This window comes from Zootermopsis nevadensis, unplaced genomic scaffold (assembly GCF_977971745.1).
Source record: "Zootermopsis nevadensis isolate Lab colony 2312 unplaced genomic scaffold, Znev_1.0 Znev_ptg000028l, whole genome shotgun sequence".
Classification (NCBI taxonomy): Eukaryota; Metazoa; Arthropoda; class Insecta; order Blattodea; family Termopsidae; genus Zootermopsis; species Zootermopsis nevadensis.
Window position 1 is genome coordinate 17960182 of NW_028259160.1, and position 26178 is coordinate 17986359.

The 26178-nt window shown below is 42.3% G+C and overlaps 2 protein-coding genes across 6 annotated transcripts; one reads left to right on the forward strand and one right to left on the reverse strand.

The window, feature by feature from the left end:
* The first annotated feature begins 298 nt into the window (after positions 1–298).
* On the forward strand, positions 299–23145 carry LOC110826692 (WD repeat-containing protein 91). 5 transcript variants are annotated; one of them, XM_087357184.1, is made up of 14 exons: positions 1231–1475; positions 1776–1899; positions 2024–2164; positions 2266–2381; positions 3258–3460; positions 4082–4206; positions 4740–5044; positions 5978–6099; positions 8909–9085; positions 9538–9652; positions 9885–10112; positions 10882–11049; positions 11635–11815; positions 22642–23145. In XM_087357184.1, exons 1-13 carry the CDS (start codon positions 1356–1358, stop codon positions 11788–11790), a joined length of 2100 nt encoding a protein of 699 aa, XP_087213310.1. In that variant the 5' UTR covers positions 1231–1355; the 3' UTR covers positions 11791–11815; positions 22642–23145. The 5 variants fall into 5 exon arrangements, with proteins under 5 accessions (XP_087213312.1, XP_087213310.1, XP_087213309.1 ...); XM_087357183.1 differs by lacking the exon at positions 22642–23145 and adding an exon at positions 13177–16975; XM_087357186.1 differs by lacking the exons at positions 1231–1475; positions 22642–23145 and adding an exon at positions 299–434 and having other exon boundaries at positions 11635–12475.
* Positions 13281–26178, reverse strand: LOC110826736 (uncharacterized). Its single transcript, XM_022057669.2, has 5 exons — positions 24901–26178; positions 21621–21823; positions 20671–21051; positions 15292–15372; positions 13281–14500 (listed from the first exon to the last, which is right to left on the reverse strand). The coding sequence occupies exons 1-5, from the start codon at positions 26066–26068 to the stop codon at positions 14342–14344; spliced, it is 1992 nt and encodes a 663-aa protein (XP_021913361.1). The 5' UTR covers positions 26069–26178; the 3' UTR covers positions 13281–14341.

Genomic DNA, 26178 nt, shown 5'->3' on the forward strand with positions numbered 1-26178 from the left:
GTTGATGCCCAGGTAGTTTTGTAGATAATTACCAGCATGTTGGAATAACTTACTGCCTCAGCCTACCCTGAAGATGGGGGTGATAAGTTCCTTTGAAATACAAGACTACACAGCATCATAATCCAGAAGACTGAAATTTCAATTTCTGCTACATTTGCTTTCATTATTCTTCATGTCTTCTTTTATGTTTACCACTGTATTTTTAATTGTAGTTGGTTATTGGTGTGATCTGTTCTGCATTTACAGATGAGATGTAACTGAACTGCGCGACAATGATTAACTTCCAAAGGTGTGGCAGCCCAAGCCATTGCATCACATAAAACCTGCAAACTTTAATTATTTGTGATTTCATACAATGAACTGCTGTTGGTAAAAAGTGTAAGCTAAGAAGAAAGAATAATTAACAAATTGTGAGGAACATGATGAAAATAAGGGTAAGTGTAGGCTGGTTTGTATGGATCTGATTACGCTTAACAACTTTCTTCCAGAGCATTTTATTTCCTTGATTAGATCATTTCTCAGAAGCAATTGTGAATGGTTAATCTTTTTATATTTTGTCTGTGTCTTCAAATTGGGATCCTGGAAATTGGAAAATGCTCAGGGTGGGATTTGAGGTGACATCAGTGCTCATGTGACCTAACACCATGTTGGAGTACATACATCCAACTCCCGAATCACATTTTTTGGTGTGGCTTTGGAATGGTCATTGTAAAAGCAACTTTTAATACATATTTTGAGTTGTTAGAATATTTAGGTGCCAATGGAATCAAAACACGACGCACCATGACTCAGGGTGTTGAAGTTGGTACAGCTGACAGATTCTCACCACATGTTTGTCAGATGGTCTGCAGTCCTACTGTTTTGCCCTCTTTCAGATGCTTTCCAGTGGGTTATAAAATTAAAACTGTATGTTGATACTCGCGTAATCCGTGGTGTAGGCGCACACTGTTAGTGTCGGTATTATTATATTGTTAAAAAAGTACAGTCCGTTATACTCCATATAGGTACTTGGGGGAGGTAGTCATTTTTCTTAACCTCGGCACGCCCCGGCCACACTACCCACGAGAAAGGACCCGAATACCCATAGGGCAGGAGGCCCCGGAGCCGATCTGGACGGAGAGTTTAGAGGAAAAATTCTCTGCCTTGTTCTATTTAACATCACAGTTAATATTATCATATAATATGATACTTTGATGTTGGTATTAGTCTATGATTCAGATAGATGAAGACTGTTTGGCGAACGACCACAGATGTCAGTGACGTTGTAGTGTTTCGTGTGGTGAGGTGGAGAATTGCACCTTTAGCTTTGAATGTCGGGCTGTTTTATATAATATTCAGGATCAGTATTGTTTAAAATGTCGCATGTTCAATATTTAGACGAGTTAATTAGAGAGTATTTACTGTACAGAGGATTTAGTGGAACTGTAAAAGCTTTGGACACGGAACTAAAAGTTGATAAAGACAAAAGTTTTAGAGTAAGTAATTACAGTATTGTAACATATGAGATATATTTATGGTTGGAAATGTGCATATGTTACAGTTCCAGTTTTAAATTTCGGTGACGCGCTGTATAACTTGCAGGGTTTTTTTTATTAAGTGATTACAACTTTACAAAATCCATGGGTTAGGAAGATTAGAAAGTTTAGATAGATGTGTTTGGTCTAGTAACAGACACAGAACCGAAATTTAAGTGCGTGTATTCGTGGCAGTCGTATTGTAAGTTTATTTATATGTTTATTCTGCTAGTGGACTCTCATTCGTTTTTTTTTCTTCAGGTGGATAAAATAGTTGACCAATTACTGCAGTTCATTTATGCTTATGATCTTGGTTCTTTGAAAGAACTGTGGACCCATTTGGATCAGAGAATGTTTTCTAAGTTGGAACACAGTTTTGCTCCAGGTATATGTTATTGGTTTTTCTTGTTTTCATTCTACACACATTTTTCAGTGATAAAATATCATTGCCACACTGAAGAACAGAGTTATTCTTTCCTTGATTATTACATTTCTGTGTTGTGTGACAGCTGTTCGCAAACTTGAATATGCCGTTTTCAAGTTTTATCTGGTAAATGCTGTGGTCAGTGGAAAACAACATAAGGTGACAGAATTCTTTACCAGATATACACCGGATCTAATTGGTCAACCAGAATGGAGGGAATGGTTCAGTAAGTTTCCGTAATTATACATGTGCGTAGAACAGTGGAATAATTCTGGTGCATTTAATTTAGAATGGAGTGTTGATATTGAACTGGATTTTGTGTTACAGTGCTGCCATGGGTAAAGAATCCAGAAGAAAATCCAGTTTTCCAAGTTTATTTTACACGTCATTGGCAGGATACTCTCTTGGTTTCTTTGCACAATTTCTTGGCTACCATTTTCCAGGTAATTCTTATCAGGATTCTGAACAATTGTTTTTTAGAATCTTAATTGCTTACACATGTAAATTTATGTCTTCAATGCACTAGGTGAAAATATATATGTCATTCTTTCATAGACTAGCAACGGAATTTGGTATGTAAGCATATGTAGGCAGAACAACAAATGTTTTACCATGTCATGGACCGATATCTGCGTTGAGTCTGACTTCAGCTTAATATCAGTGGACTGTTGAAACTAGCAGTAGCAAGAACCTGTTCTTAGCCCCTTCCTATTCATTTTAAAAGTTAAATATCTGGGTCTGAACGTCGTGGTCGAGTGGCTAACACTCCTGCTTCTTATTCAGGAGGTCCCGGGTTCAACTCTTGGTCTGGAGACCAGCTATCCTGACTGGGTTTTTTTGTGGTTTTCCTCAGTCCTTCCAGGAAAATACAGATGAAAGTAAGATTTATGGTGAAATCACATGGTGACGACTTGCAGGAAGTTGTTTTTTGGTTCAGAAGCTCTAAAGTTATCATCCCATTTGCTTGATAAGATCTGATAGTACAGAATAATTCTGCCAGTTGTTTTGTATGCATGTGAAATACAGTCTCTAGCTTTTGTGGAAGAACGTCAATTACAAGTATTTGAAAACAAAATGCTCAAGAAAATACTCAGATTAAGAATGATACAGTAAGTGGAGAATGAGGGAATTTTGTGAGGGGAGGTAAAATCGCTGATTGGCTACTTCCATGTCCTGTTCCATTCAGTATTTAATTGCTAAAATGTAATAAAAACAGTCATTAGACGTACTACAGTAACTTTTCCATCTCTGCAAAAATGAGCAGACCGTTAAATTAATCCTGTGGACTGCCAGATTTAGGGGTGTCCTATGTTCTGCAGTGCATGCCGCAGCCCATTCTGTCCAGCTTCGAGGAGGATGCACTAAAAATGAAACGTCTCCAAGAAGAGAATGAAGTATTGAGGTTGCGTGTGGCTACCCTGCTGGAGAATGCTCGGAATAATGTTACGAGCGTGGCAGATATGACTGCCCCAGAAGCCCCTCCTCCTGCTGAACTCATGGATGACTTCTGTGTTATTGCATTGTGAGTTACATGTTTTGGGTGTTCTATGAACCTGCACAGTTTTAAAACTTTGTAGCTACTTCTTATGCTTGAACAGTCCCGTGCATTCTGAGTATCTATCCAGTTGAAAGCACTTGCTCACTGAACAGATTTACAACATGATGATTATGTATACTTGTTGAATTTGAGGTTTACTGAACATGACGTGAAGTATTTGAACCTACCCCTTCCCCTAACCTGTCACCAAAGTTTTGTTTCGTTTTGTTAAGATTGCTAATCCCAGTGATTTATCTGGCCCAGGACAGGTTTTATTTGCACTCCCTTATGAACGTGGTACTTAACCTCTGAGTTCGTAAAAGGCAGGGAATTTCTTGATAATATGAGCAACTATTGCCATCTCTAGGACTCTGCTGCATGTAGCTCACTACATGACCCTAACAAACCATTTGTCCTGATGATGGAGGCAGCAAGAAGTTCTGAAACACTGGTGAACTGCTACTAGGCTTCATGGTGCAACATCCCAGAAAAGTCACGTTCAAGCCATCGTAAATTTATGTAAATTCTGGGACTCGTTTTCCTGTCATGTGCTGCTGTGGTGTTCTTTCTGCGTACCTGCAGTAGTAATTCTGTTCATTTGTCCAGAGAGACTGGCTCATCTGGAGGTGAGAGTCAGGCCAAGACGCTGAAGAGCCTGATACGCAACATTGGCAGCGGCTTACCAACCAGTCCGATTCTTAGTCGCAAGCAGTCTCACCAGCCTAGTTCGGGTAATGCAGTTTACTTGTAGGCTGTTAGGGTTCAGATCTGTATTACTTGTGGCCATTGCATTTTAAATACAAAGAAAGTTTCTGGTACTCGGGATTTGATGTGAGTGTGTGGGGAGGATCGCTGTAGTTAACAAAGAACTTAAAAGGCATTGTCAAGGCATCCAGAATTTATTAAAATTATTATCTTTGCAAAATTTATCTTATATTTATTTTAGCTTTATGTTTCTTTGTATTATATTGACAGGCTTCTTATTATTTTAGTTTTGTGTTACGAAAAAGGAATATTGGTGCAATGTGTTATTGTGTATAGCCAGAAAAGTAACTCTCTGCTCTCCATGCCTATTTTTGCTTTGTATATTTTCGATGCAGTCCGTTTATTGAAGTGCAAGGAAAAATTCTTCCTGACTCCATGATGGGTTTATCGGTAGTGCAATAAATGAACATCAGTTCACTGAGAAAATGGGTGTTCTCCAAAATAGACAATGTTTTTGCTTGTATACGTGATAAAGCTAAGTGGAAACAATTTGTGCCAGCAGGTGTTGGCAGAGTTAAAATAGGGGGTTCAAGTAATGCGGAGGAGCAGCAGCAGTTGAAGAAACACGGTGGTGTAGGTAGCAAGCAGCGGCAAGGCTCTCCGTGGACTGGTTCAGGGAAGGTGCTGGGTGCAGAGGGAGCAGTCAGTAAATGTCAGAGCGCTACAGAACAGCACACATCCAGACCCTCTCGTGACCCTTCCATCGAGACTTCTGATAGAAGGGGCAAGCATCAGCAGCAGCCAGTCACTTGTCAGGTTGGATCAGCATTAAGCAACACAGGGGCATTTCTGCTACTTAGTCAGGTAAAGAATTCATTTTTGTATAATCTGGTAATTCATATTTTTATATCACCCTTTTTTAGTTTATTTTCCAATGCGTGGTGTGGTGAAGTGTCTGTGTGTGGTTTGGTGTTGCTCAGGCGACACAGCGGCCCAGTGAGCAGGAAGCAGGCCCAATGCAGGCCCTCCCTCTCCTCACATTATTCGTCAACAGTATGGGCCAGAAATTGGTTGTTTTTCCATACAGAGAGACAGTAGATGAGTCAGACTGTCAGTTCCGAGTAACACCGCACGAACCACACAGTGAGCATACGGTTAAGGGCCTGAGGCTTTTGTGCAGAAAATAGATAAGGGAATGGGGCAGGCTGATTCATGGATTCAAACTGGAAGTGTTGTTAAAGAAAAACTGTAAATAAATAAGCAGGGAATTAGAGTGCGCTGGGATCAAGACAGACAAGTAGGTGGAACTTGTGAGCACCCTTGTGCTCATATTATTCATAATAAAGTCTTTACAGGTTTGTAAACTTGTACAGAGCTTCGCTGAAAGGATATTTCAGTTCCTCACTTAGCGGTAATGATACATCTGAGGATTTTGCTTGGTGATGGCATGTATCTATTTCATTAGTGAAAGGCCTAGCAGATTGAAAGTGATTTAACCATATTGATATCGTTAATATTTGTGTCCTGTACTTGAAAGAATCCTTAAAAATGAAATAACCACTTATGCTTAGTCATGGAATGTACTGAGAATTGTGTAAATCAGATAAATTCTGCTATATGATCTGTGTTTAGACTTGATTTTGTCATGTCAGTTGAATGGAAGGTTATTAGTTTTCGAAACAATTTGTGAACTGTGATCCAACAGGAACAAGAGAACTTAACAGGATGATTAGGTGACGTCCAGCTTCATGATGAAGTATGGTAACAGTGAAACTGTTTCAATGGTTGTTCCGGCAGGATGAGTACCTCGAACATCGTGCTCCAGTCTGCCACTGTCGTTTCAACACTTCAGGATCCACCGTCGTGAGTGCTGATGTCGATGGCGTTGTGAAACTCTGGACTGTTACGCCGACCCCAAAGTAAGTCTCTTCTGGTGTTTGTTTGTGCATGTCATTAACCATGTAACGTCGTGACTTTTTTGAAATTCAGCGTATAATGATGATATATTTGAGAGAACCTGAACATATTCAGAATATCTTTGTTAGTGAATGTGCACCATTTAATATGAATAAGCAAATTATCATTTATTTAAATAAGTTTAGTTGGGAAGATCATTTGAGACTCTGCTTATGTAAAATGCATCAACCTGATAGAAAATGTGTCTAATGCAAATTGTCTTTCAGAAAGGTATAATTTGAACAGTTAATAGTCTCCTCCTCCTCCTAGCATTGTTTCTGTTTTATACAAGTTAATGGAATGCTCAAGTGTAGACAAGGAAACGTTTCTGAATTGGAAGTTCGTTTATTCCAGTTTTCTTTGCAGTCACCATAATATGTAATTTTGTAAGACTTGAGGCTGGAGGATGCTGCCTACGCTGCCCTGGGCAAGGGCTTGAACTATGCGGTAGCACCTACAGTGCTGCCCATCGAGGATTTCCTGAGCGGTGTTGAGAGAGCTGTTCGCTCCCTACCTGTGGAAGCAGCCGAGGAGGTCCGGCAAGAGACCGTGCGGATCCTGAGAGCCTCCAAGAAGCCGAAAGACAATCTGTCCGGAGCTGAAAGGAGAGCTCTCCGAGCACTGCGGAATAACGCGGACCTCACGGTCCTCCCGGCAGACAAAGGTAGCGCGACGGTTGTCCTCAGCACTGACGACTACAACGGGAAGATCCGAGCCCTTCTGGAAGCCCCGACGTACAGGCTACTGTCTAAGGACCCTACGGAAGCCGTTGAAAGGAAGACCAACCTCCTTCTCAAGAAGTGTTCATTTCCAGAGGAGGTCATCCAAAAGCTACGGCCCCAGGGTTCGAGGCCCCCTAGACTGTATGGGCTACCCAAGATCCATAAGGAAGGAGCTCCCCTCAGGCCCATCGTAAGCACCATCGGCGCTCCAACCTACCGGCTCGCCCAATATCTCACGGGACTACTCGGTGGATTGGTGGGGCACTCTCCACGTCACGTGAAGAACTCTACCGAATTCTTCAATACTATCAAGTCGCTCCGCGTGGGTCCTGGGGACATCATGGTTAGTTTCGATGTCGTGTCCCTCTTCACCATGGTACCCGTTGGTGATGCCCTACGTCTCCTGGAACGGCACTTCGATGGCGACGTCTTGAGGCTGTTCCACCTGGTACTAACCTCTTCATATTTCAAGTTCGGCGGCCGGTTCTACGAACAGACCGACGGGGTGGCTATGGGTTCCCCACTATCACCTGTCATCGCCAATTTCTACATGGAGAACTTTGAAGAAATGGCGGTGGCCGGGGCGACCTTCAAGCCCCTCTGCTGGTTCCGTTACGTAGACGACACGTTTGTCATCTGGCCCCACGGCCCTGACAAGCTCGCGGAGTTCCTCAGCCACCTCAACAGCATTCACGAGAGCATCCAGTTCACCATGGAGACTGAAAAGGACGGCCATCTCCCATTCCTCGACATAGACATTCACCGGAAACCTGACGGCTCATTAGGCCACAAGGTGTACCGGAAACCAACCCATACCGACCTTTACCTCAACTCCAATTCCCATCACCACCCGTCCAACAAACAGGCCGTGCTCTCGACCCTGGTACACAGGGCTAAAGCCCTTTGCGACCACGACAGCCTACAGAGTGAACTGGAGGCACTCACCACCACCTTCAGGAAAAACGGATACAGCAACCGTCAGATTCAGAAAGCTCTCAATCCGCCTGCGAGGCTGCTACCGCCTACTGAAAAACCAGCCTCGGTTGCCTTCCTGCCCTACGTCGGGACGACCTTCAACCGCATAAGCAGGTTGCTGGCCAGGCACGACATCAAGTCTGTTGGTCTTTCGCCAAAGAAAATTCCCAGTTTTCTCCGGCCGGTAAAGGACGACCTAGGACTGAAGACGCCTGGTGTATACAGAGTTCCCTGCGAGTGCGGAAAAGTCTACATCGGCCAGACAGGCCGTTCCGTTGAGGCCAGGATCAAGGAGCACGAATGCCACATCCGGCTCGGGCAGCCCGAGAAATCTGCGGTTGCTGAACACCGCTTCAACTTGGAGCACAAGATACAGCTAGAGGACACTTCTATCCTCTCCTCAAAAACCGGCTACATGGACCGGTTAATCAGGGAAGCCATCGAGATCGAACTTCATCCTGATAACTTTAACAGGGAAGATGGACTTCACCTGAGCCGGTCCTGGAAGCCTCTGATCCACACACTCCGAGGACTCCGAGAACGAGCAAGAGTGTGCCGCCAGAAACAACCAGACCACTAACTCGGCCCCTTTCAGGGCCTTTATCCATACAACTACACTCACCTTTCTCTCTCTACTTTCTCTCCCTCTCCCACCCTCGCCCACGTGCTACCATTGGTCCACTCCCATACCTGCTCCCATTGGCTCGGGGCAGGCTACACCTTTCACTTCCCTGCCTATAAAATCCAACTCCTCACACCCTATTAGCATATTCATCGCCCTGATGACGGAGGCAGTATGACCTCTGAAACGTTGGTTAACATCGACCAGACTACACAGCGCAATAACCCAGAAGACAGAAATCTTCATATGTAATTTTGTGTGGTATAAATTCTTCTCGGGCTACTAGCCGTGTAAGGTGACTTAGTCGCTGTGAAAGCTTCAGATCAAACAATTTTGTGCATTGTTTATAATGTATTGACATACTCATAAAATGATTTTAATTGATTTAATTGATTTTATGACATGGTGCTCTGCTGTTGGTATGGTTTATTTTCCTGCATGTGTTTGTTTCAGGACATTAGCAACTTTTGTGTCCAAATCCACTATCATGTCCTTGGATTGGGTGACAAGGAATGAGCGCTACTTTATAAGTGGCAACAAGCAAGGGCTGGTTCGTCTGTATGATACACGAGACAACCGCATCATGTGGGAACTAGGTGGTGATGCTGCAAGCCCTTTGAAGGACACCAGGTCTGTGATTAAATCTTGTTGTGTGGTGGTTAAAAATTTTGCAATGAGGTGCTCTCTGATTTTTCACACATCACTGGATGGAGTATGAAAATTTTTTTGTGTGTAATTTTCAAAATGTTAAATGTATGAAGATATTTTCAAGTAAAATTGAAAGATCTGTATTTTTTGTTATGTGTTGTGTATTAGAAATTGTGTGGAGTTAAATCCATGTAATGTAGGGGTTATACTCAACAAGGGAAATTTTTTGTGATGACTTTTAGTGTACGCTTCTCAGTTCCACATTGCTATGAAATACATGAAGTAGTTCTGGAGATGAAACACGTAAAATAACAATCGAAGGTAGACATTGCTTCTGTATTATGCTGTCATGTACTTATAATGTTAGTGAAGAGACTGATGTCGGTTTCAGTGTGTACATTATTATGAAAATGATTAGCCATTTTTCTCTCCAGGATCATGACGATCTGCTGCAGTCCCGTGGAGTCAACGTTTATCTGCTCGGTGGAGCTTCCTGCTCAGACTGTGGGCAAGTTGCTGCTCTTTGACATCAAAACAAAGAAACTGGAGGTTAGTTTTTGCATTACTTTTTCAGTTATAGTTTGCATGTGGTGATAAATAATTTGTGTTGAGGATCAAAATGTAGTTGGTGCCAATCTGAGTTGACTGGGTCTCTGACAAGTGTATTTCTGAAGCCCAGACTTCAGAGTTCCATTTATAACATGAAATCATTCCAGTATTGTTTCAGAATAGCAACCGTAGTATGAACTTTATTCTTGGTTTGTGTCGTCCCTCCACACAGAGGGCGCTGACGCTTGACTCGAACCAGGTGGGTGCGGTAGCCTCGTGCTGCACATTCAACCATAATGGACAGCTGTTGCTGGCAGGATGCAGCGATGGCAGCGTCAGGATCTTTGACTTACGTCGTAGTGATTGCATCGACTCGTGGACAGCTCACCAGGGTGAAACACTTGCCATTCAGTTGACTGCAGACTTCACATCCTGCTACTCTCTGGGATCAGACGGAAAGGCAGGTGTCTTTTCTGCAGCTACATAATCTGTAGATTGCTCTAACTTACGGTACAGGGCCTTCATTGGAAATATGTAGTGTGACCAGTGGATCAAAAACCGCAGAAAATGTATGGACTACAAGTGGAGATTCCACTTCTACCCCTGCTTCCTTTCTGATAAGCCACCCTCCTCTCTCTTACTCCTGCTGGCTGTGACCTTGTAGCGTACACTATTTTCAGACTAAACTTCAGTGTGTAACTGATATGAAGTACACTGTAAATAATGTGACGTGAGTGCACAGTGGCAACATGGCGTGACTTAGTTATGCTGATGTTATTACTGGAGAAGGTTGGGGGGGGGGGGGGGGACAGACTAGCCAGGCTGAAAAAATGAAAGCAGCATTCTGACACGTGCTGCAGGTTTTACGTCCTTGTTCTTATAGTAATTGCACAGCTGCTTTCTTGGAATCCAGGTGTTCATTACCAGGTTAACAGAAGCAGTCCATTGCATCATATCCTGAGTCAGTTGAATTTATACCACACATTCTCATCAGAAGTTACTCGTCTTACTGATATGTGTGTCGAACATCCAGAAGCTTTTCATATTTCATATCTTACGCTTTGTAATGTTGCTGTTTTTTTGCTACAACGTTGCTTCTTTCCCCCATCTTTTGGATCGTCATTTAAAACCACATGCAACATTCCTTTCCAGTCATCTTCTCAGGTTGAAGTCCGTCCCGTTCCACTAAACCAGTGGATCTGCTAATTTATGTTTACTCACTGTTCCAGCTCTGCCAGCGAAGTTTAAACCAGAGTGGGCAAGCGGTGTGGGAGGCATCTCTGCACAACTGCCCACCGCTGCGGAATCTGGCAGTGCCTCATGGGCAGCTGTTTGCTTTTGACCCTCCAGGCTCTCATGTGCTGACATGTGGCCTCAATGGGGGTAATATTTATCAGGTATTTGCTTGCATTTTGCAATGTCTCTGTGGAGTAAAAACATTATTCTGGGCGAGGTATTGGTAATACAGCGTGTTGGCCGGTGGATGTCCGTCTAAAATAGTGATAATAGGGCTATGTGATTCGGGTGGTACATGACTCGGCTAATGTAATTTGTCACAAAGGAAAGATAAAATTTGTGCTTCTCCAGCCTTCAGGCTTTCCAATCAAAATTTTATATGCATTTCTAATCTATCCCATGTCTGGCCATCAACTCCTCCTTGATTGGATCACCCTAAGAACATTTAGTGAAGAGTACAAATTTTTATGCTTCATCTTGTGTAATTTCCTCTAGCTTTCTGCTTGTTCCTCTGTTACACCCAAACATTCTCATCACTCTGTTCTCAGTCTGTGCTCTCTTCTGTTAGCGTGGGAGACCACATCAGTTCAGGTGACAGGTAAAATTGTAACAACTTTCTAGTGTTCTCATTTTTCAGAAGCCGGTTTGATCCGCTGTGATGCGGTGGCAGGACACTAAATGTAGAGTAATGCGTCGTTTCATTGTCTCCACACGAGCATTACGTACTTACAGTAACATATTTACAGATTTGTGGAACTGGACTGAATTGCATGTTGGAACTCGGGGGACACAGAAGTCCAACACTTGCAGTTGATTGGGCAATAGCAAACCATTGTGGGACGTGCGTCACTGCATCATCTGGCGATGGGAAGATTAAAGTGTCCACACTTCTGATTCCCTAGTCTCTCATTTCTGGGTTTCACGGATGTAAGTACGTACTAGTGTTCAAAGGCCTGAAACTTTATAAAATATGTGGGTACATACAGGTTACTGTGAAAATTGTGCGTTGCTGCCTCATAGCATAATTGTTGCTTTTCTGTGATTCTTATTAATATTTATGGATGAATATATTTATGTTTCACTGTCAAGTGTGACAGCATTTGCCTGTACATCACATGTAAGTGTTGTAAATGATGTGAAGTTAGCTAATCGTTAAATGTAACGTTCAAAACAAATGCAATATAATTCCGGCTTGAGTTGAGCTTGGTAAGGAATATCAGTGTATTGCAAAAGAATACTGTGCTAATAATGTGGCAGAGCTACCTAGTTAACAGGTCCCTTGGGCAGGACTCCCTCCTGTTCATGCAGGATAACACAGGTCTGTCCTGTCAGCTGTGTCTTTGGAAAATGATTTGCTCTCACTATTTTGTCATAAGTTTTAAGTATCTGAACACATCGTTCTTTGATGTTTGTAGTTAGCAAACTCTAATGGTTTTTCTGTGCATAATAATGGCTGAAGGCTTGTTTGGTTAATGTCGATGGCACAAAAATTGTATTTATAGGGGTCAAATTTTGATTCAGAGTTTGTGCTCTGCGTTTGATCAGGAGTTTGAATTGTCTGGAGAGAATATAGCTTGATCTTAAGTATATCGTGTTTTAATTTCAAAATAGTTTACCGGTAATGTAATGTTTGACAAGATATTACAGAAAGTTTAAGTTTTCTTGTGGTTCTGGGTGGGAAGCAAGTCTGTAGTAATATAATCTAAAGCTTTCCGTAGAATGCGTTTTGGAACTATTTAATTTGCAAAGAAATAGTTTAATCCCATCTCATCTTTAATCTTCTCTGCGACTGCTGTCCAGATGATTTTCTTGCCTATGTTTTGTATTTCATTGTTTCCCGACCTGAGCTGCATGTCCTGTCCGTCCACCCGTACGTTACCACTTCTCTCATCTTCTCATTCTGCATTGTGGCATGTAAAGGTCTGTGACGAGATTTTCTGAAAGTGACATAAAACAAGCTGGAATTTTATTAAAAGTTCTGGTTTGGATATGACCTGTATTTATTTGAACTGAATGTCGCAGCTGAGCGCTTAGCACTTTTGCTACATATTCCGGATGTCCTGGGTTCAGATCTTGATGACATTAGCTGATGCTCATCAAAGGAAATGCTATGTTTTATATTAACAACGTAGTTGGCTACCACAAGACTGTACTTTCATCTTGTAAATTGAAATTGAAGATTTCTCCACTTCTCATGTTGTTCGCTTTTATCAGATTACAGCCACGAGTATCATGTTAGTGACTTTCAGGTTGTGCTGCGTTAACACAGTTTTGTCCTTCACTTTTAGATGAGTGCTGAATAGGAGGGAACTTACCAAAAGTGAACAATTTCATGTTTATATGAGCGCTGTTTCGTTTGAAAGCTGATCTCGGTTACATAAAGAAAATAAGATTCACATTATAGTTGACTTTATTCATGCACAGCCTGTATAAGCAGGTGATAGCTGTGTATACATACATAATATTGATGGTGATTACAGAAGATACATTTTGTATAGCCATTTGATACATCATCAACTGCTCTATGCTGAATGTATAAAATTAATCTTTCATATTAGATATGCACTATTATCAAGTCCATTTCTTGACATCAGCATTAGAAATGTTAGCGTTTAGAATTATTGAATTTACTTTTGCACACACTTAAAACAGTAGAATAACAGAAGGCACATAGAAGATAAGTCTTGCAGTTTGGCGCGGTAATATTAGAGCGGTAGATAAAGTTGTAGCAAAAATAATTAGGCGATTGAAGTACTGGCATAGCAATGCAATTCCATTTTTAATGTCATAGCTCCTATTTGAACTATCGCACACAAACAAATGCAAGAGTATAATGTTGTGCTAGTGTTCCTATGTGGAAATAAGTAGTTTCCTGTATGGAATTTTTATTCTCTGTAGATGTCGTATTTGGAAAATGAAAGATCAGATTGTTATTTATCACCATTTTAACATTTATTTTGGTTTCTGCTGGTGCATGATTTTAACACTCTGTAATGATTTGACGTGTCACTAATAGGACCGTTATTCTGCCAGTAAAATGTAAGACCCATAACACACACTTTTTCTGAAAAAATTAATTAGATCATTTTGGCCTGAATTTCATGATGAAATATTATTTACATCAGGTAACATAATGGTACCTTGTTGATTCTGTCTGCAGTTTCAGCGTCATAAAACAAAGATCTGATATCGGCTTCCTGGTGCTATCATATCACTGCGATTTCTGTGTGTTGAGGGTGCATTTCAAATGTAAAACCCATACAAACGTCTATATAGCAAACAATAAAATGTAAAGTATCAGTTCAGTAACAATATTAGAAGCACCATTTCTATTTTTGCATTTCCTGTGTCTAAGCATGAAGATGCTCTTAGGGAAAAGAGATGGCAGGTGTTCAAGTAACATCATTTATAACTGATGTAGTTGCGTCCCTGTTCGTGCGGACTTTCGCCCGCTCATGTCGTCCTTGACTTGGTCATGGTACCGTGAACCTCGGGCATCTCAATCTGTACCGGTGGTAAGGGCGTTATTGTACCATCCTCCTCGTTCACTCGCAGTCCAATCGTAGCACCAATCTTTGCGCTTGCTTGTCGGAAGCTGTCCGATAGTTTCTCCTGTTCACAGAAAACATCTAGAATATATTTACGTGTGTAAATAGAATTTTGCGTGTGTCCAGTTGTATAAGATATGTGAATATTATAAATATAATTTCCACTCAAATGATACAGTTTCATCTCCTGTTTAAAATCTTTGTATGTTTTTGGATGTGTGAGTAAAAATATATGTTTATTAATTTGTGCTATCTAACACTCGCTGAAGACACTAAATTGGAGTAATGGAGGACAATTGGTGGTGTTGGCTATGCTTAAGGTTCCCCCACTATTCATAATGACTGGTCCAGTAATTAGGCCTCAGTATGATTACTTCATCTTATGTAAATCCCACTATAAAATGTGTGTTCACTCGTTACACTGTTTCTGGTACATGGTTTATTTGTTTTAAAATGTAGTCAAGTATTGAAGTAATAATTCAGTATCAGACGTGTACCTGATGGGGGCAAGATTTTGGAATCATTGAAATGTGACTGCTAATTATAAAACGACTATGCGACGTGGTGGTTAGTATGTGAACTCTTAATTTTAATATAACTGCTGAAGTTATAAAGTTTCTAACTATATATGCAAGATTGCTTTGTTTAATGAATAACATTTGTGTGTATGTGTAGGCTGTTTAGTGTTAGAAAACTGAATGTGGAATTGAATTGCCATGTTTGAGGAATGGTGTAGTATACATGAATATAGTTTTTACTATTAGTAGACTTTTGCACTTACAGGCTGTTATAAAAGTTAAAAATTATTGAATTTGGTTCAAATTCCTTGATACTTACAATGGAAGAAGTTCTTACCTGCACAACATTAATGCACATAGAGGTTAGTGCAAGACCAAATACGAGATAAATGATGGATGCCATCATATACATGGGATGCTGGAATCATATAAAACAAAGTATTACGTTGTGTATGATATGTCTCCATGAGAGAGTCGTGATTATTGCATCTGTTTTTTTTTGTAAGTTTGACTAGAATTTTCAGTTATTCGTGAATATCACATTTATTTCAATTTACAGTAACACGTTTTTTAAATTTCCAAACAAAATTCAGAGAACAAACTGAAAATCTTTTTGTATGTGTATATGTACACATATAGGGAAAACTGGAGAGCTCTTTTTGGGCAGAGCAATGGACCTGTTGTAAGACAGAACACTAAATAATAATAATATGTACACATGCAGTAATTTAGCCTCAAGAGGTAAAATGCTTGACATTTTAGAAAAATTCCATATATAAACTAGTAAAAACCAAAACCTCATAAACGAACAGAACGCCCATGACTCCATTGTGTTATTTGACCTAGCAATAAACAGAAAAAAGAAAATTTCATTTGCAATAGTTGCGCCCGCGCATCGTTGAAGGTCACAGGCACAAAGAACGCAACCGCGGCTCGCCATGGACCAACAACGGCTATCAGACCAGTGGACTAATAGCTAAGTGCCCAATGTAACTCTTGTGCAGCCAACATCCATACCATAATCTTTTTGATTTGTATTATATGATTTAACTTGTTTTTTGCCACTAATGATGACCTCTTGAGGTGAGATTAACTGTTTTCAAAATTGCGTAAATGATGTCTTTGCTAGATTCATTAAAGCCAATAAACTCACATTAAATTTTGACAAAAAATTCATGAAATTTTGTACAAACAACAGAACTTGTGTAAATCTAAATATAGGGTATGATGATAAAATAATCAAGGAAGTAGAAACAACTAAATTTTTGGGCTACAAATTGACAACAAAAGGAGTTTACTGTACTGGAATTAAGTTATTCAATAATCTTCCACCTGCTATAAAAAGTTTAAACCACGATATAAAAATGTTTAAGCCAGCGTTAAAAGAGTTTCTCATATCTCACTCCTACTCGGTATAAAAATTTATAAATACATGTAAGTAATAACGGTGATGGTTCTCATCATAATTATTTTGCTGTAGTTCCAAAAATCTGTCAATAGCCATATGTATTTATATCTGTACTAGAAACAAGTATTGCATTTCTGCTATGACCTGTTCAACATCCTTGGCTTAGGCCTGTGAAGGATCTAACTAACTAGATGGCTTACCAAACCCGAAGGTTCATCACCGAATTAACCAAAGCCCTGTCCTGGGCCAACAAAATCCAGTCTCCTTCAACTCCCATCTCCCATCCTGACATTATCCTCCCATCTACGTCTAGGTCTCTCCAGGGGTCTCTTCCCCTCAGGCTTCCCAACCAATACCAGGTGCACACCTCTTGTCCCATCCATGCGCGCTACATGCCCAGCCCATCTCATTCTACTTGAATTAATCACCCTGACAATACTGGGGGAGGATATAAATTTTTAAGTTCGTCATTATGTAGTTTTCTCCATACCCTATCGTCATCTCTCCTAGGCCCAAATATCATCCTCAACACCTGCAATCTGTGTTCCTCCCTCTGAGTGAGTGACCATGTTTCGCACGCATATGAAATGTAAATAAATTCTATTCTATTCTACGAGCTACAAAGTATTTCCGAGTGGCAACTCGGAGGTAATGTTTTTACTGTGGACAGTAGTAAATGCGTTCTTGTCTGCTGCTTTTCACATCCCTCAGTTCCCATTGCCTGTTATATCGGTCCTCGGGAGCACAGATTCTTCGTGACCACGGAACTTTCCTTTCTTGTCGGAGTTTTATGAACTATCCCGTTTGCACGTGCATTCTTTGGAAGCCGGCTTATGTCTTATGACGTATAAAAAGTAGAGTAAGTAGCAAGGAAATGGCGGCTGTTTTGTGCAGTGTAAGTTTTTGTGGTCATATCCAAGAACAATTATAGTTGCGTTCTGTTTTTAGGTGACGGAGGAAAATTTCGCGAGACCTGTTAGGCTTTGTGAGGAAAAAAATAGATATCATGAAATACGTGCAGGAGTTTTGACTGTTTAGAAGCCGTCACAACGATATCGGAATATCGTTTCTGTCTTTTGGTTGTGACGCCGTGTGGCCTTTTAGGTTCCCAAAATTTCGGATGCATGTGTAGACACCATCTGGAGGGTTAAAGTGAACTCTGATAATGGAGGCAGTACGTTCCTCCGAAACGTTGGTAACAACCTACAAGACCACGTGGCGTCACAACATGTGGACCCGCAAATCTGCGACAGTTTTGATGAAAATTAAGGTTATAAATGGACACGAGTGATGTTTATACGAGACGACGCAGTGGAATTTATTACTCGCGAGTGTGTTGAAGTCTTCTGTGTGAAACAAGAAAGAAAAGCAAATGTGCCATGTGAGTAGTGAATACTTTAATTCCCTTTACTTCTCGCTTTTTGCAGATTTGATGAAGTTGTTACAGCATATTCGGTCCACTCTTTTAAGGATTAGGATTATGTCTGTCAGTTGTGAAATCTTGAGAAATAGAAATTGTCTTCAAAATGTTGGTAGAGCAGTCTGCCACAACATTGTGTTGTCAGCCAGAAATGGAAATATGAGTCTGATACCCGTAGAATAACGGGCTAAAATGTGTGGTTGCCATCAAGGTGTTGGGCACATCCGTTAGTTTAATTTTTGTTTGTATTTTATTTTGTGAATATGAACTTAAGTTCTGGAACTCCTTGTTTTGATCTGTAAATTTTCCTGAGAAGAGGCATGCTCCCAGCCCACTAACTGTTATGGTAAATGAACCATAAAGTAGTAATCAAGTCTGTGGTGATCATGCAACAGGCAGTGATGCCTACAAGTGGGGACCGTCTTCTCAAACCGTACACAGTCATCATCATCATCATGGGCACTACTACCCAGGGTGGGTTCTTTTTTTTTCTGGTTTCCAATACTGATGACGTGGAAATCTTTTTCAAGCCCATTCAGTGGGTCTTCCACATCTTCTTGTACCATCAGGTTTTCCTAGCATCAGTTTCTTTGTGGGCTTTTCGTCGTTCATTCGGAGTGCACGTCCTGCCCACTTCATTCTGGAGATTTCAAGTTGTCTCTCTTCGTCCATGTACCATTCTCTTGGATGGGGCCAGAAATCTTCCTTAATCGAGTGCAGAAGTTTCATTTTGAGCACATCTGAGTGTTGGTGGCTGCTCTTTTGAAGGTTTCATGGACTAACTTGTTTGTGTTTTAAATGTTGACTGAGAAGGCGTAATTTATTAATTATTTATTAATGCTACTAGTACTTCAACTGGAAATTAAAATGGCTTTCTGTCTCACCGCAGGGTTTTTGAGAACAAAGTGTCGAGGAGAACATTTGGACGTAAGAGGTGGGAAGTGAAAATGTCAAAATGAGGAGCTTGACATTTTTACCCTTAAAGTAATGTTGTTTGTGAGATAGGGATGCTGGGATGGGTAGAATATGTAGCATACATGGCATCAAGTATTGAAGCAGATGTTGGAGATGTGGGTCGTAACGTTCTGAGGTAGAAGGGCTCATTAAAGGCATTAGTGAACGCTGTGCCCTATTTTAAAGTGTTCATGCTCTGTGAAATTTTACTGTAAGTCACGTGTTTTGAGTCATCTGGAAATGACGGCATTTTCTTGCGGTAGATCCATTTGCCATGCCGTGCCGTGCCGTGAGGCGACACGTGCCATTTGAGTGCCAGATAGGTCTGAGCAACTATAACAGATTTAAACAAATATTTATGTCAGATTTAATTTTTAATTGTATGTTATGTGGCACTATCTAGGCGCATCACGTCACGTTACGACAGATCTATTGAATTTTGCTTAGTACTGAGTCGTAAATGTTGCTTTGTCTGCCATTGTACATGGTGATTTATGTACTGTTATTTTAAACAAGTGTGACTTCTAATGACAAATTCCGTGCAATTAAATGGTACAGGAACAATTTATTTTTAGCGATGCTTGTGTTCTTAAGAAGTTTATATGTTTTGAAATTATGTGAAGCGCGGTATAAATGCGGAACAGGTGTAGAAGAGTTGGTGATATTTAGTTATGTCACACAAGAATTATTTTACTCGTTCACATTTAAAGCAAGGTATTGGCGTCCTGGTGCATTGGTGTTGTAGGAAGTGCAAATGTGTGAAAGAGAATGGAAGTGATTATGCATATTTTGCACTAGAAATTGTATAACCACAGGACACATTCTGGTTCTAGATAAATCACTCCACTGCTGCAGATATTGGATGGTGCTCTACAACATTTGCAAAATTTACGCAGTAAAATTGTTTAAACTTCATTTAATTAGTACTCACGTGACTTATAACTGCAAGCAGAAGCGTACAGAGTAAACACGTTTGTCACGTATCGTATTAGTGATAATCTGGAGGCTCTAAACTACTGCGCAGATGCGTTGCGTGTCCATCGTGATGTAAAAGCGATTGCAAAGTTGAAATGTCTGACAGACAGTTACTTACACTGTTGGACTTTGTACCACAATAGGTGCATGAAAAATGAACAAATGCAGAGTTATCTTAAGTGTACTTAGTAAATAATAAAAAATGAGAAAGTTAAGCATTTTCCAGGTGACACGCTTGTGATATTACATCTGCAGTTAACAGCCACATTAAAAGTTACTGACTGTGTGTACATATCGGACAAATTAACAACCGGCTGAATATCTCAGATGGGAAAACTACAGGCAACTTTATCATAAACTTGGCAATGTACATATTTTACACTGTTGATTAAGGAGGCAAAATTTCATGGGGTCTATGAATTTGTGTGTGAAGACAGTGTATGGTCACGCATCCCCTGTGTGACAGAACTACGAGTGTTCTGAGCATGTTTTATCTGTTTCTACATTAATATGTATTGGGATGAAAAATGGAAACAGTTTTTTGTTAGGCTGACAGTCTGACGGCACAACAATTCTTGATTATATTTCTAATATTTATTAAGAATCTACTGCATGTTTCGACCTTAATTGGTCATCTTCAGGTGGTTCTCTTTACTAATACATGTGACTTCTAATTTGTCTACGCGTTTTCTGCTGTTGACTTCCCCGTGTAATAGACTACTGTTCCTTAAGCAGCGTACTTGCTTTAGTAGAGTGGAGTGTAGTTAACCGGTGGAAAGAGCATCAACTACAGGTTTCCAGGATTACTGTGTTCACGGACTGTCAACCTAGCGTTCGACAGAGAACAGGTTGCATTCCTTGAAACTTGGAGACGGTTTTGTTTTCCATTAATGTAAAGAAGAGAACATACAAGCCCAGTGACTTATGAAGAGAGGCGAAGACTGTCTTGGCATACATACCTTTGGGACGAAGTCTCCAAATCCGATTGTGGACATGGAAATGAAGACGAAGTAGAAGGACTCGAAGAACCCCCATTCCTCCCAGGTCCAGTATATGATGGCTCCCACGAAGATGTATATGACCAAAATGACGATCGCAACGGAGATGGGCAGGTTGAATTCGTCATCGACTTCGAAGGTGCTGATGGCCGGGGTTCCCGGCGGTTCGAGGCCGTCCACGGGCAAGTTGGGCTGCTGCTGTGGGTTCGGGTTGAGGGGAACCTGCAGCTCTACGTCCTCAGGGTGCGCGATGGGGGCGGCCCCTCCGGGCTGACCCACCATCTGACTTGGGCGGCGAAAAGTCGCGAAATCATACACGAGCTGCACGCCCTTCATCACTTCCTGCAACAGGTGAACTGAGTGAACGTTCACGTCCGCACACAGACAGTGGCCACGGTGATTCGTGTGGTCTTCACGCATAAACATCTGGGCGTACATAACGCAACCCTCTGAAGCTGAAGACAGTTTAAATAATATTTAAGAATTCAGTCCGCACCTCAAAGAAAACACCATACGTCATCATTATAAGACTAGCTGGTTGACGCTGTTTAAGGAAATAATCGCCGTTTATAGCGAAAGGAGTTGAACCAGGTGGGTTTTCAGTCTGGAATGAACGTGGGATACTTCAATATTTTTGTGTTTATGTAAGGACGCTTTGTCAAATACGTAGGTTGGCCTGTTTCATTTAGGCCTTTACCTTGGGGGAACTGATACGAACTACGAAAACTTCCCCCATTAACTTGTCGAAGATATACAACAGGAATTACGTGTGAAGCAGTCAGCATATTATTTGATTTTGTCGGAGTGAGAAGTTAATTACGGACTCTGAAACAAGAACTGTTAGGAAAGCGTCGGTTTTGGGGTGTGTTCTCCACAGTAACAGGTTCTGGGTTCTGTCGTCTACTACTGACCTGTACTGGGACAGTGCGTCGCACCTTCTTGCAGCTGCCCGTGTAGTAAACCCGGCGCACGAAGGCCCACACGAACTTGATCCCGCGTGTGAACAGCTTCCCGAAGTCCGCGAGCAGGATCAGGAACATGGGGATCCCGAAGATAGCGTACACGATGGTGATGGCTCGCCCCGTTGTGGTGGAGGGAGAGATGTGGCCGTAGCCTGCGGGCAGAAAGTGGCCTTGAGTTACGACATCGAACACTCGGTGGAAAGGAATATCTTTATACAGGGTGATTCAAAATTCTCTTTGCGCCTGTGGGAGCAACATGTGTTGGAAGTCCGTGTGCACGCCCTAGGTTTCGCTCGTGACTAACCTTGACCATTACCTTCCTTCAACCAGTGCCATAGACGGCGAGGTCGTTGTAGTCTTTATGTTGTTATATATGCAAAGGCACTTTTGGATCACCCTGTATCGTGCTGGCGGTAACAGTTTAGAAGAACCTCCATGAAGATAGCTGCTCCTGGAAGTGGGCACAGTGTTACATGCGCCGAATAAACTCTTTGGTTTCGAACTTTTTTTTTCGCTGGTATAAACTAACCATTAAGATACACGTTTTGTGAAATTGCGAAGTTATCACTGTTAACAGAAGCTTGCCACTGGGCCCTATCCTTCGCCAGCTGAGTCCACTCCGTATCCTCACACCACAGCTTTGAACATCCATTTTAGTGTTATCTTCTTTACGTCTTGGTCTTGCGTGTGGTCTATGCCCTCGGGGGTTTACAAGCAAAATTTCTGTATATCCCGTCTTCTGCTTGCATGCTGTATGTCTTGCTTATCGGATGCTACTTGTTTTTACCTCCCTGATGGCGTGTGACGAAGACTGCATCATTGTGAAGTTCCTTTGCGCAGTTTTCATTTTTTCCCCTCGGTTCTCCAGCACCGTATTCTCAAACACCCTCAACACGGACCGGAAGCTAATAATTTATGAAAGCCAACTTCCCGTATGTTGCTTTTAACTCCGTTCTCTTTTCGTTAACAGGAGCCATTTAATCTTCCTTCGAGGGAATTAATTTCGAGGCGTTGTCATGTATGGGCCGGCCCTTAATCCATTAACAGTAACTTTACGAAAGAGATTGTATTAAAGCGCTTCGCCTGCATAATTCTGATTAGAGTATCCGCACAACAGTCGAGCCGGAGAAGTTGCCGCTAGAGAACGGCGATGCTGTGAAGCAACTCTTGAAGTTCCGACTGGGATTATTAAAACGGTCCAGTGTTGGTGGGCGCAGTCAGAGCTTGGGCCGCTCTGACGCTGGGATCGCGGGTTCGAACTCCACTCGGGTTTTTCTCTGTTGTCCCGTGTAAGTGGGTCGATCGATGCCCTGCCGAAGGAGTCGTGCGTAGGATTGTTTGGTGAATAACCCTTTAAATGTGCCACCTGCTTTAATAATCAGCAACTCTGCATTTTGACGACAGTATTTTTTGTGGGTTTCGCATGATTCTCACAATAAACAGCGATTATTTCTTTAAATCGTTGTCATAGTGACGGGTTGTATTTTATTTGCGATAAAGTAAAAAAAATTAAAGTTTCTCTTCTCATTTCCTTCTTGGTCTAACAAGTGATCTATTGTTTACGTTTTTTTGACATATTTTATGCATATCTCGTATCTTCCTCGTGTGCTACATGTCCTGTCCATCTCATAATATCTGGTCTGATTATCGAAATAATATTCATTGTACAGTACAAAAGATGAAAATATTAATAATGTCGATTTCTCGATTTACCTATGTTCTGCTATTGAGATGACAGTCCAAGATTCACATCCGTTCAAAGGGCATGTAACATTGTAATTTTCTTCTTCTTCTTCTTATAATGTTGCATTGGCCTGTGAGTCGGGAAGATAAAATATTCTGAGGTGCACGTAGCCACGAAGACGTATGGGGGAGTGGAGGTACGTTGCGGTTCGCGGCCAGCGCGTTGGGTCTGGTGCTGAGATTATCGACCAGACAAGTGACTGGTGCAGTGCGCCATGGCGTGGTGAACAGTCGCGTAGACGTCATTTGCTTAACACAGGAAGACGACACACGTCGATGCATCTTGTGATGCAACTGAGGGAGACGACATACAGACGTTTCCTTGATTGATAGAATCGGATGCAAAAACAGTCTGGATGTTTAATCCCGTTTCTATCGATTTATTAAATACCGTAAAATTAAACAATGATTTTAATAGGACAGCAATACATTAAAATCGCCCTTTTTTTCTGTTCAGGTGATAATAATTTGCAAGCCTCGGAAATATCCGCAAATAAGTTATAGTGTCAGGTACGCGGACCACTTTTTGTAAACCGCTGTTCCCACTCCGCAGTTCGGTTTTATTCTTAGCGACCTGCTTGTGGCGTGCCCGGGTGTTCGTTGACAAAGCTCCTTCCGTTATGTTCCGATGAAGTTTGTTAATCGTGTCACTTACCGCTATCCATTAGTACGTGATAGCAGGTTACCACTTCTGTTTGTGGTCCCGTGTAATGGAAACACGTGGTACAAGTGAGTGATGCGTGGGGTTAGACCTACTCCGTGATAAGCATTAAAGGCATCGTGGTGCTTAATTAAGCACAGGGGTTGCTTTAACTTTTATAACTTTTCCTTATTCCGTCCGCCTGCCCCAAGTTACCCCAAAAGTCATTGAACCTTATAAATGATTTTCGGATCAGCTGTCAAGGATTACCAGCAATGGAATTCGACTAAAACACGTAAAAGTAAAGGTTTCCCACTATACACCATGTAGGCGCTTGAGGGGGGAGAGAGAAGGTATAGTTCCTACTCGTTAACCTGGACACTACGCGCTTTACCCTCGGGAAAGGACCCCGGTACCCATTGGGTAGGAGGCTGGGTGAGCCCCAGAGCCGGTATGAACGCAGAGGCTAGATGAAAAATCCTCTGCCCCCGTCTGGGATCGAACCCTAGTGATCTAGTCCATAGTCAGTCACTATACTGACTGAGTAACGCTGTTACATTATTCCAGCTGATGTGTTGGATGTCATCGACGTATATCACTGGTAATAACTGAGGATCACAGTCATGAAGCTAAATGCGTTGTTCCCTGTTTAAGCTGATGTTTGTTTATTGCAAATGTAATTGAATTGTGTCTACACTAACAACACTACGAGTGTCAGGTTGCAGCCAAACACGCTTTTTATCGAATTCCGTTCAGTACGAAACGCGTGGAAAACGATAATGCAAATACAGTTCGTGTGTCACGAACCATCTCTCGCTCTACCGATACAGGAGCCAGCATCCTTACCGATAGTCGTGACGACCGTGAGGCAGTACACCACGGCGTTCAGGAAGCTCCAGGCGCGCTGCCCGCTGTACGTCGTGACGCCGGCCTCGTGCGCCGCCAGCAGCTCGCCCTCCAGCTGCATGAGCTTCCTGCGCGCTTGAGACTTCCAGTCTTGCTCCTGCAGATGGTGGCTCCCGAGCCACAGCGAGTCCACGAAGTCCCGCTTCACCCTCTTCACGCCGCACTTATAGAAAGCTTCGAAGGCGCCCTCCGTGAAGCGAAACACCAGGCCCCCAAGCCCGCAGTAGACGAACATCACCACCAGAGCGCCGGCACACCTATTTCTCTGCGCGATTATCTTCCCCCATTGGCCACTGTGTTCGTTTAAGAAATTCCTCCATTCCTTACGCGTCTCGCGGAAAAACGGTCCCCAAACCGCTTCACGAGCCGGTTTCACGCTTACCTCAGCGGTAGGCACTGAGGAACTTTGTACCGCAACGTCGTCCTTTGTTGTTTCTGCTGGAGACGGCAGCCTTTCATATTCGGGTTCCACTTTCTCAACGCGAACCACCTCTGTGCGTGTCTCGACGCTCTCGTGGACGGCAGTGTCTTCAGGTTTGCCTGTGCGCCTTCTCAGAGCCGACAAAGAGTCGTCAGACAGTTGCTTCCTTCTGGGGGCTGCAATGACCCCAGGTTCTTGCGTCGCACTGGACGACAGTGGCAGGCTCTGGCGACCTTCACCTGGAGAGGAATGGCTTCTTTTGGTCAACAGCGTTTTTTCTGCTGTGCTCATCCTCTTCGTCGGGACAGCTTTAGTTGGAGAGATTTCCGCTTTCTGTTGTGCTGATTCTGTTGGCTCTGTTCCAATTTCTCCCTGTATGAAAGTTGACGATAGGCTGAGTCGTACTTCGCCGGGCGAAGACTGGCTTCTTTTCGTCATTGACGCCTTCTCAGCGGTGCTGCTTCTCCTAACAGTTGTCGATATTTGTGGTCTCATTATCGCGCCTTCGTCGGGATCGGATGACAACTCCTTGGGCGGCTCGGGTGTTGCTGCCCGCCGCCTGTGATCAGACGGACTACGTCTCTTGGAGCTGGAGGCGCCACGGCGTCTCTTGGAGACGCCTCCAGCAGCCAGAACTTGATCTGGTGTCGCCAGTACATCGGTAACTATCGTTCGTTCATCGGCCATGCCGCAGTTTGGATGCGAGCCCCTGCCCCCACGAGTAACACCCAGCTCGCTCACACGCAACGACTACGAGACAGAAATAGCCAGCGAACGGCCCAGACTCCCGCAGTGCG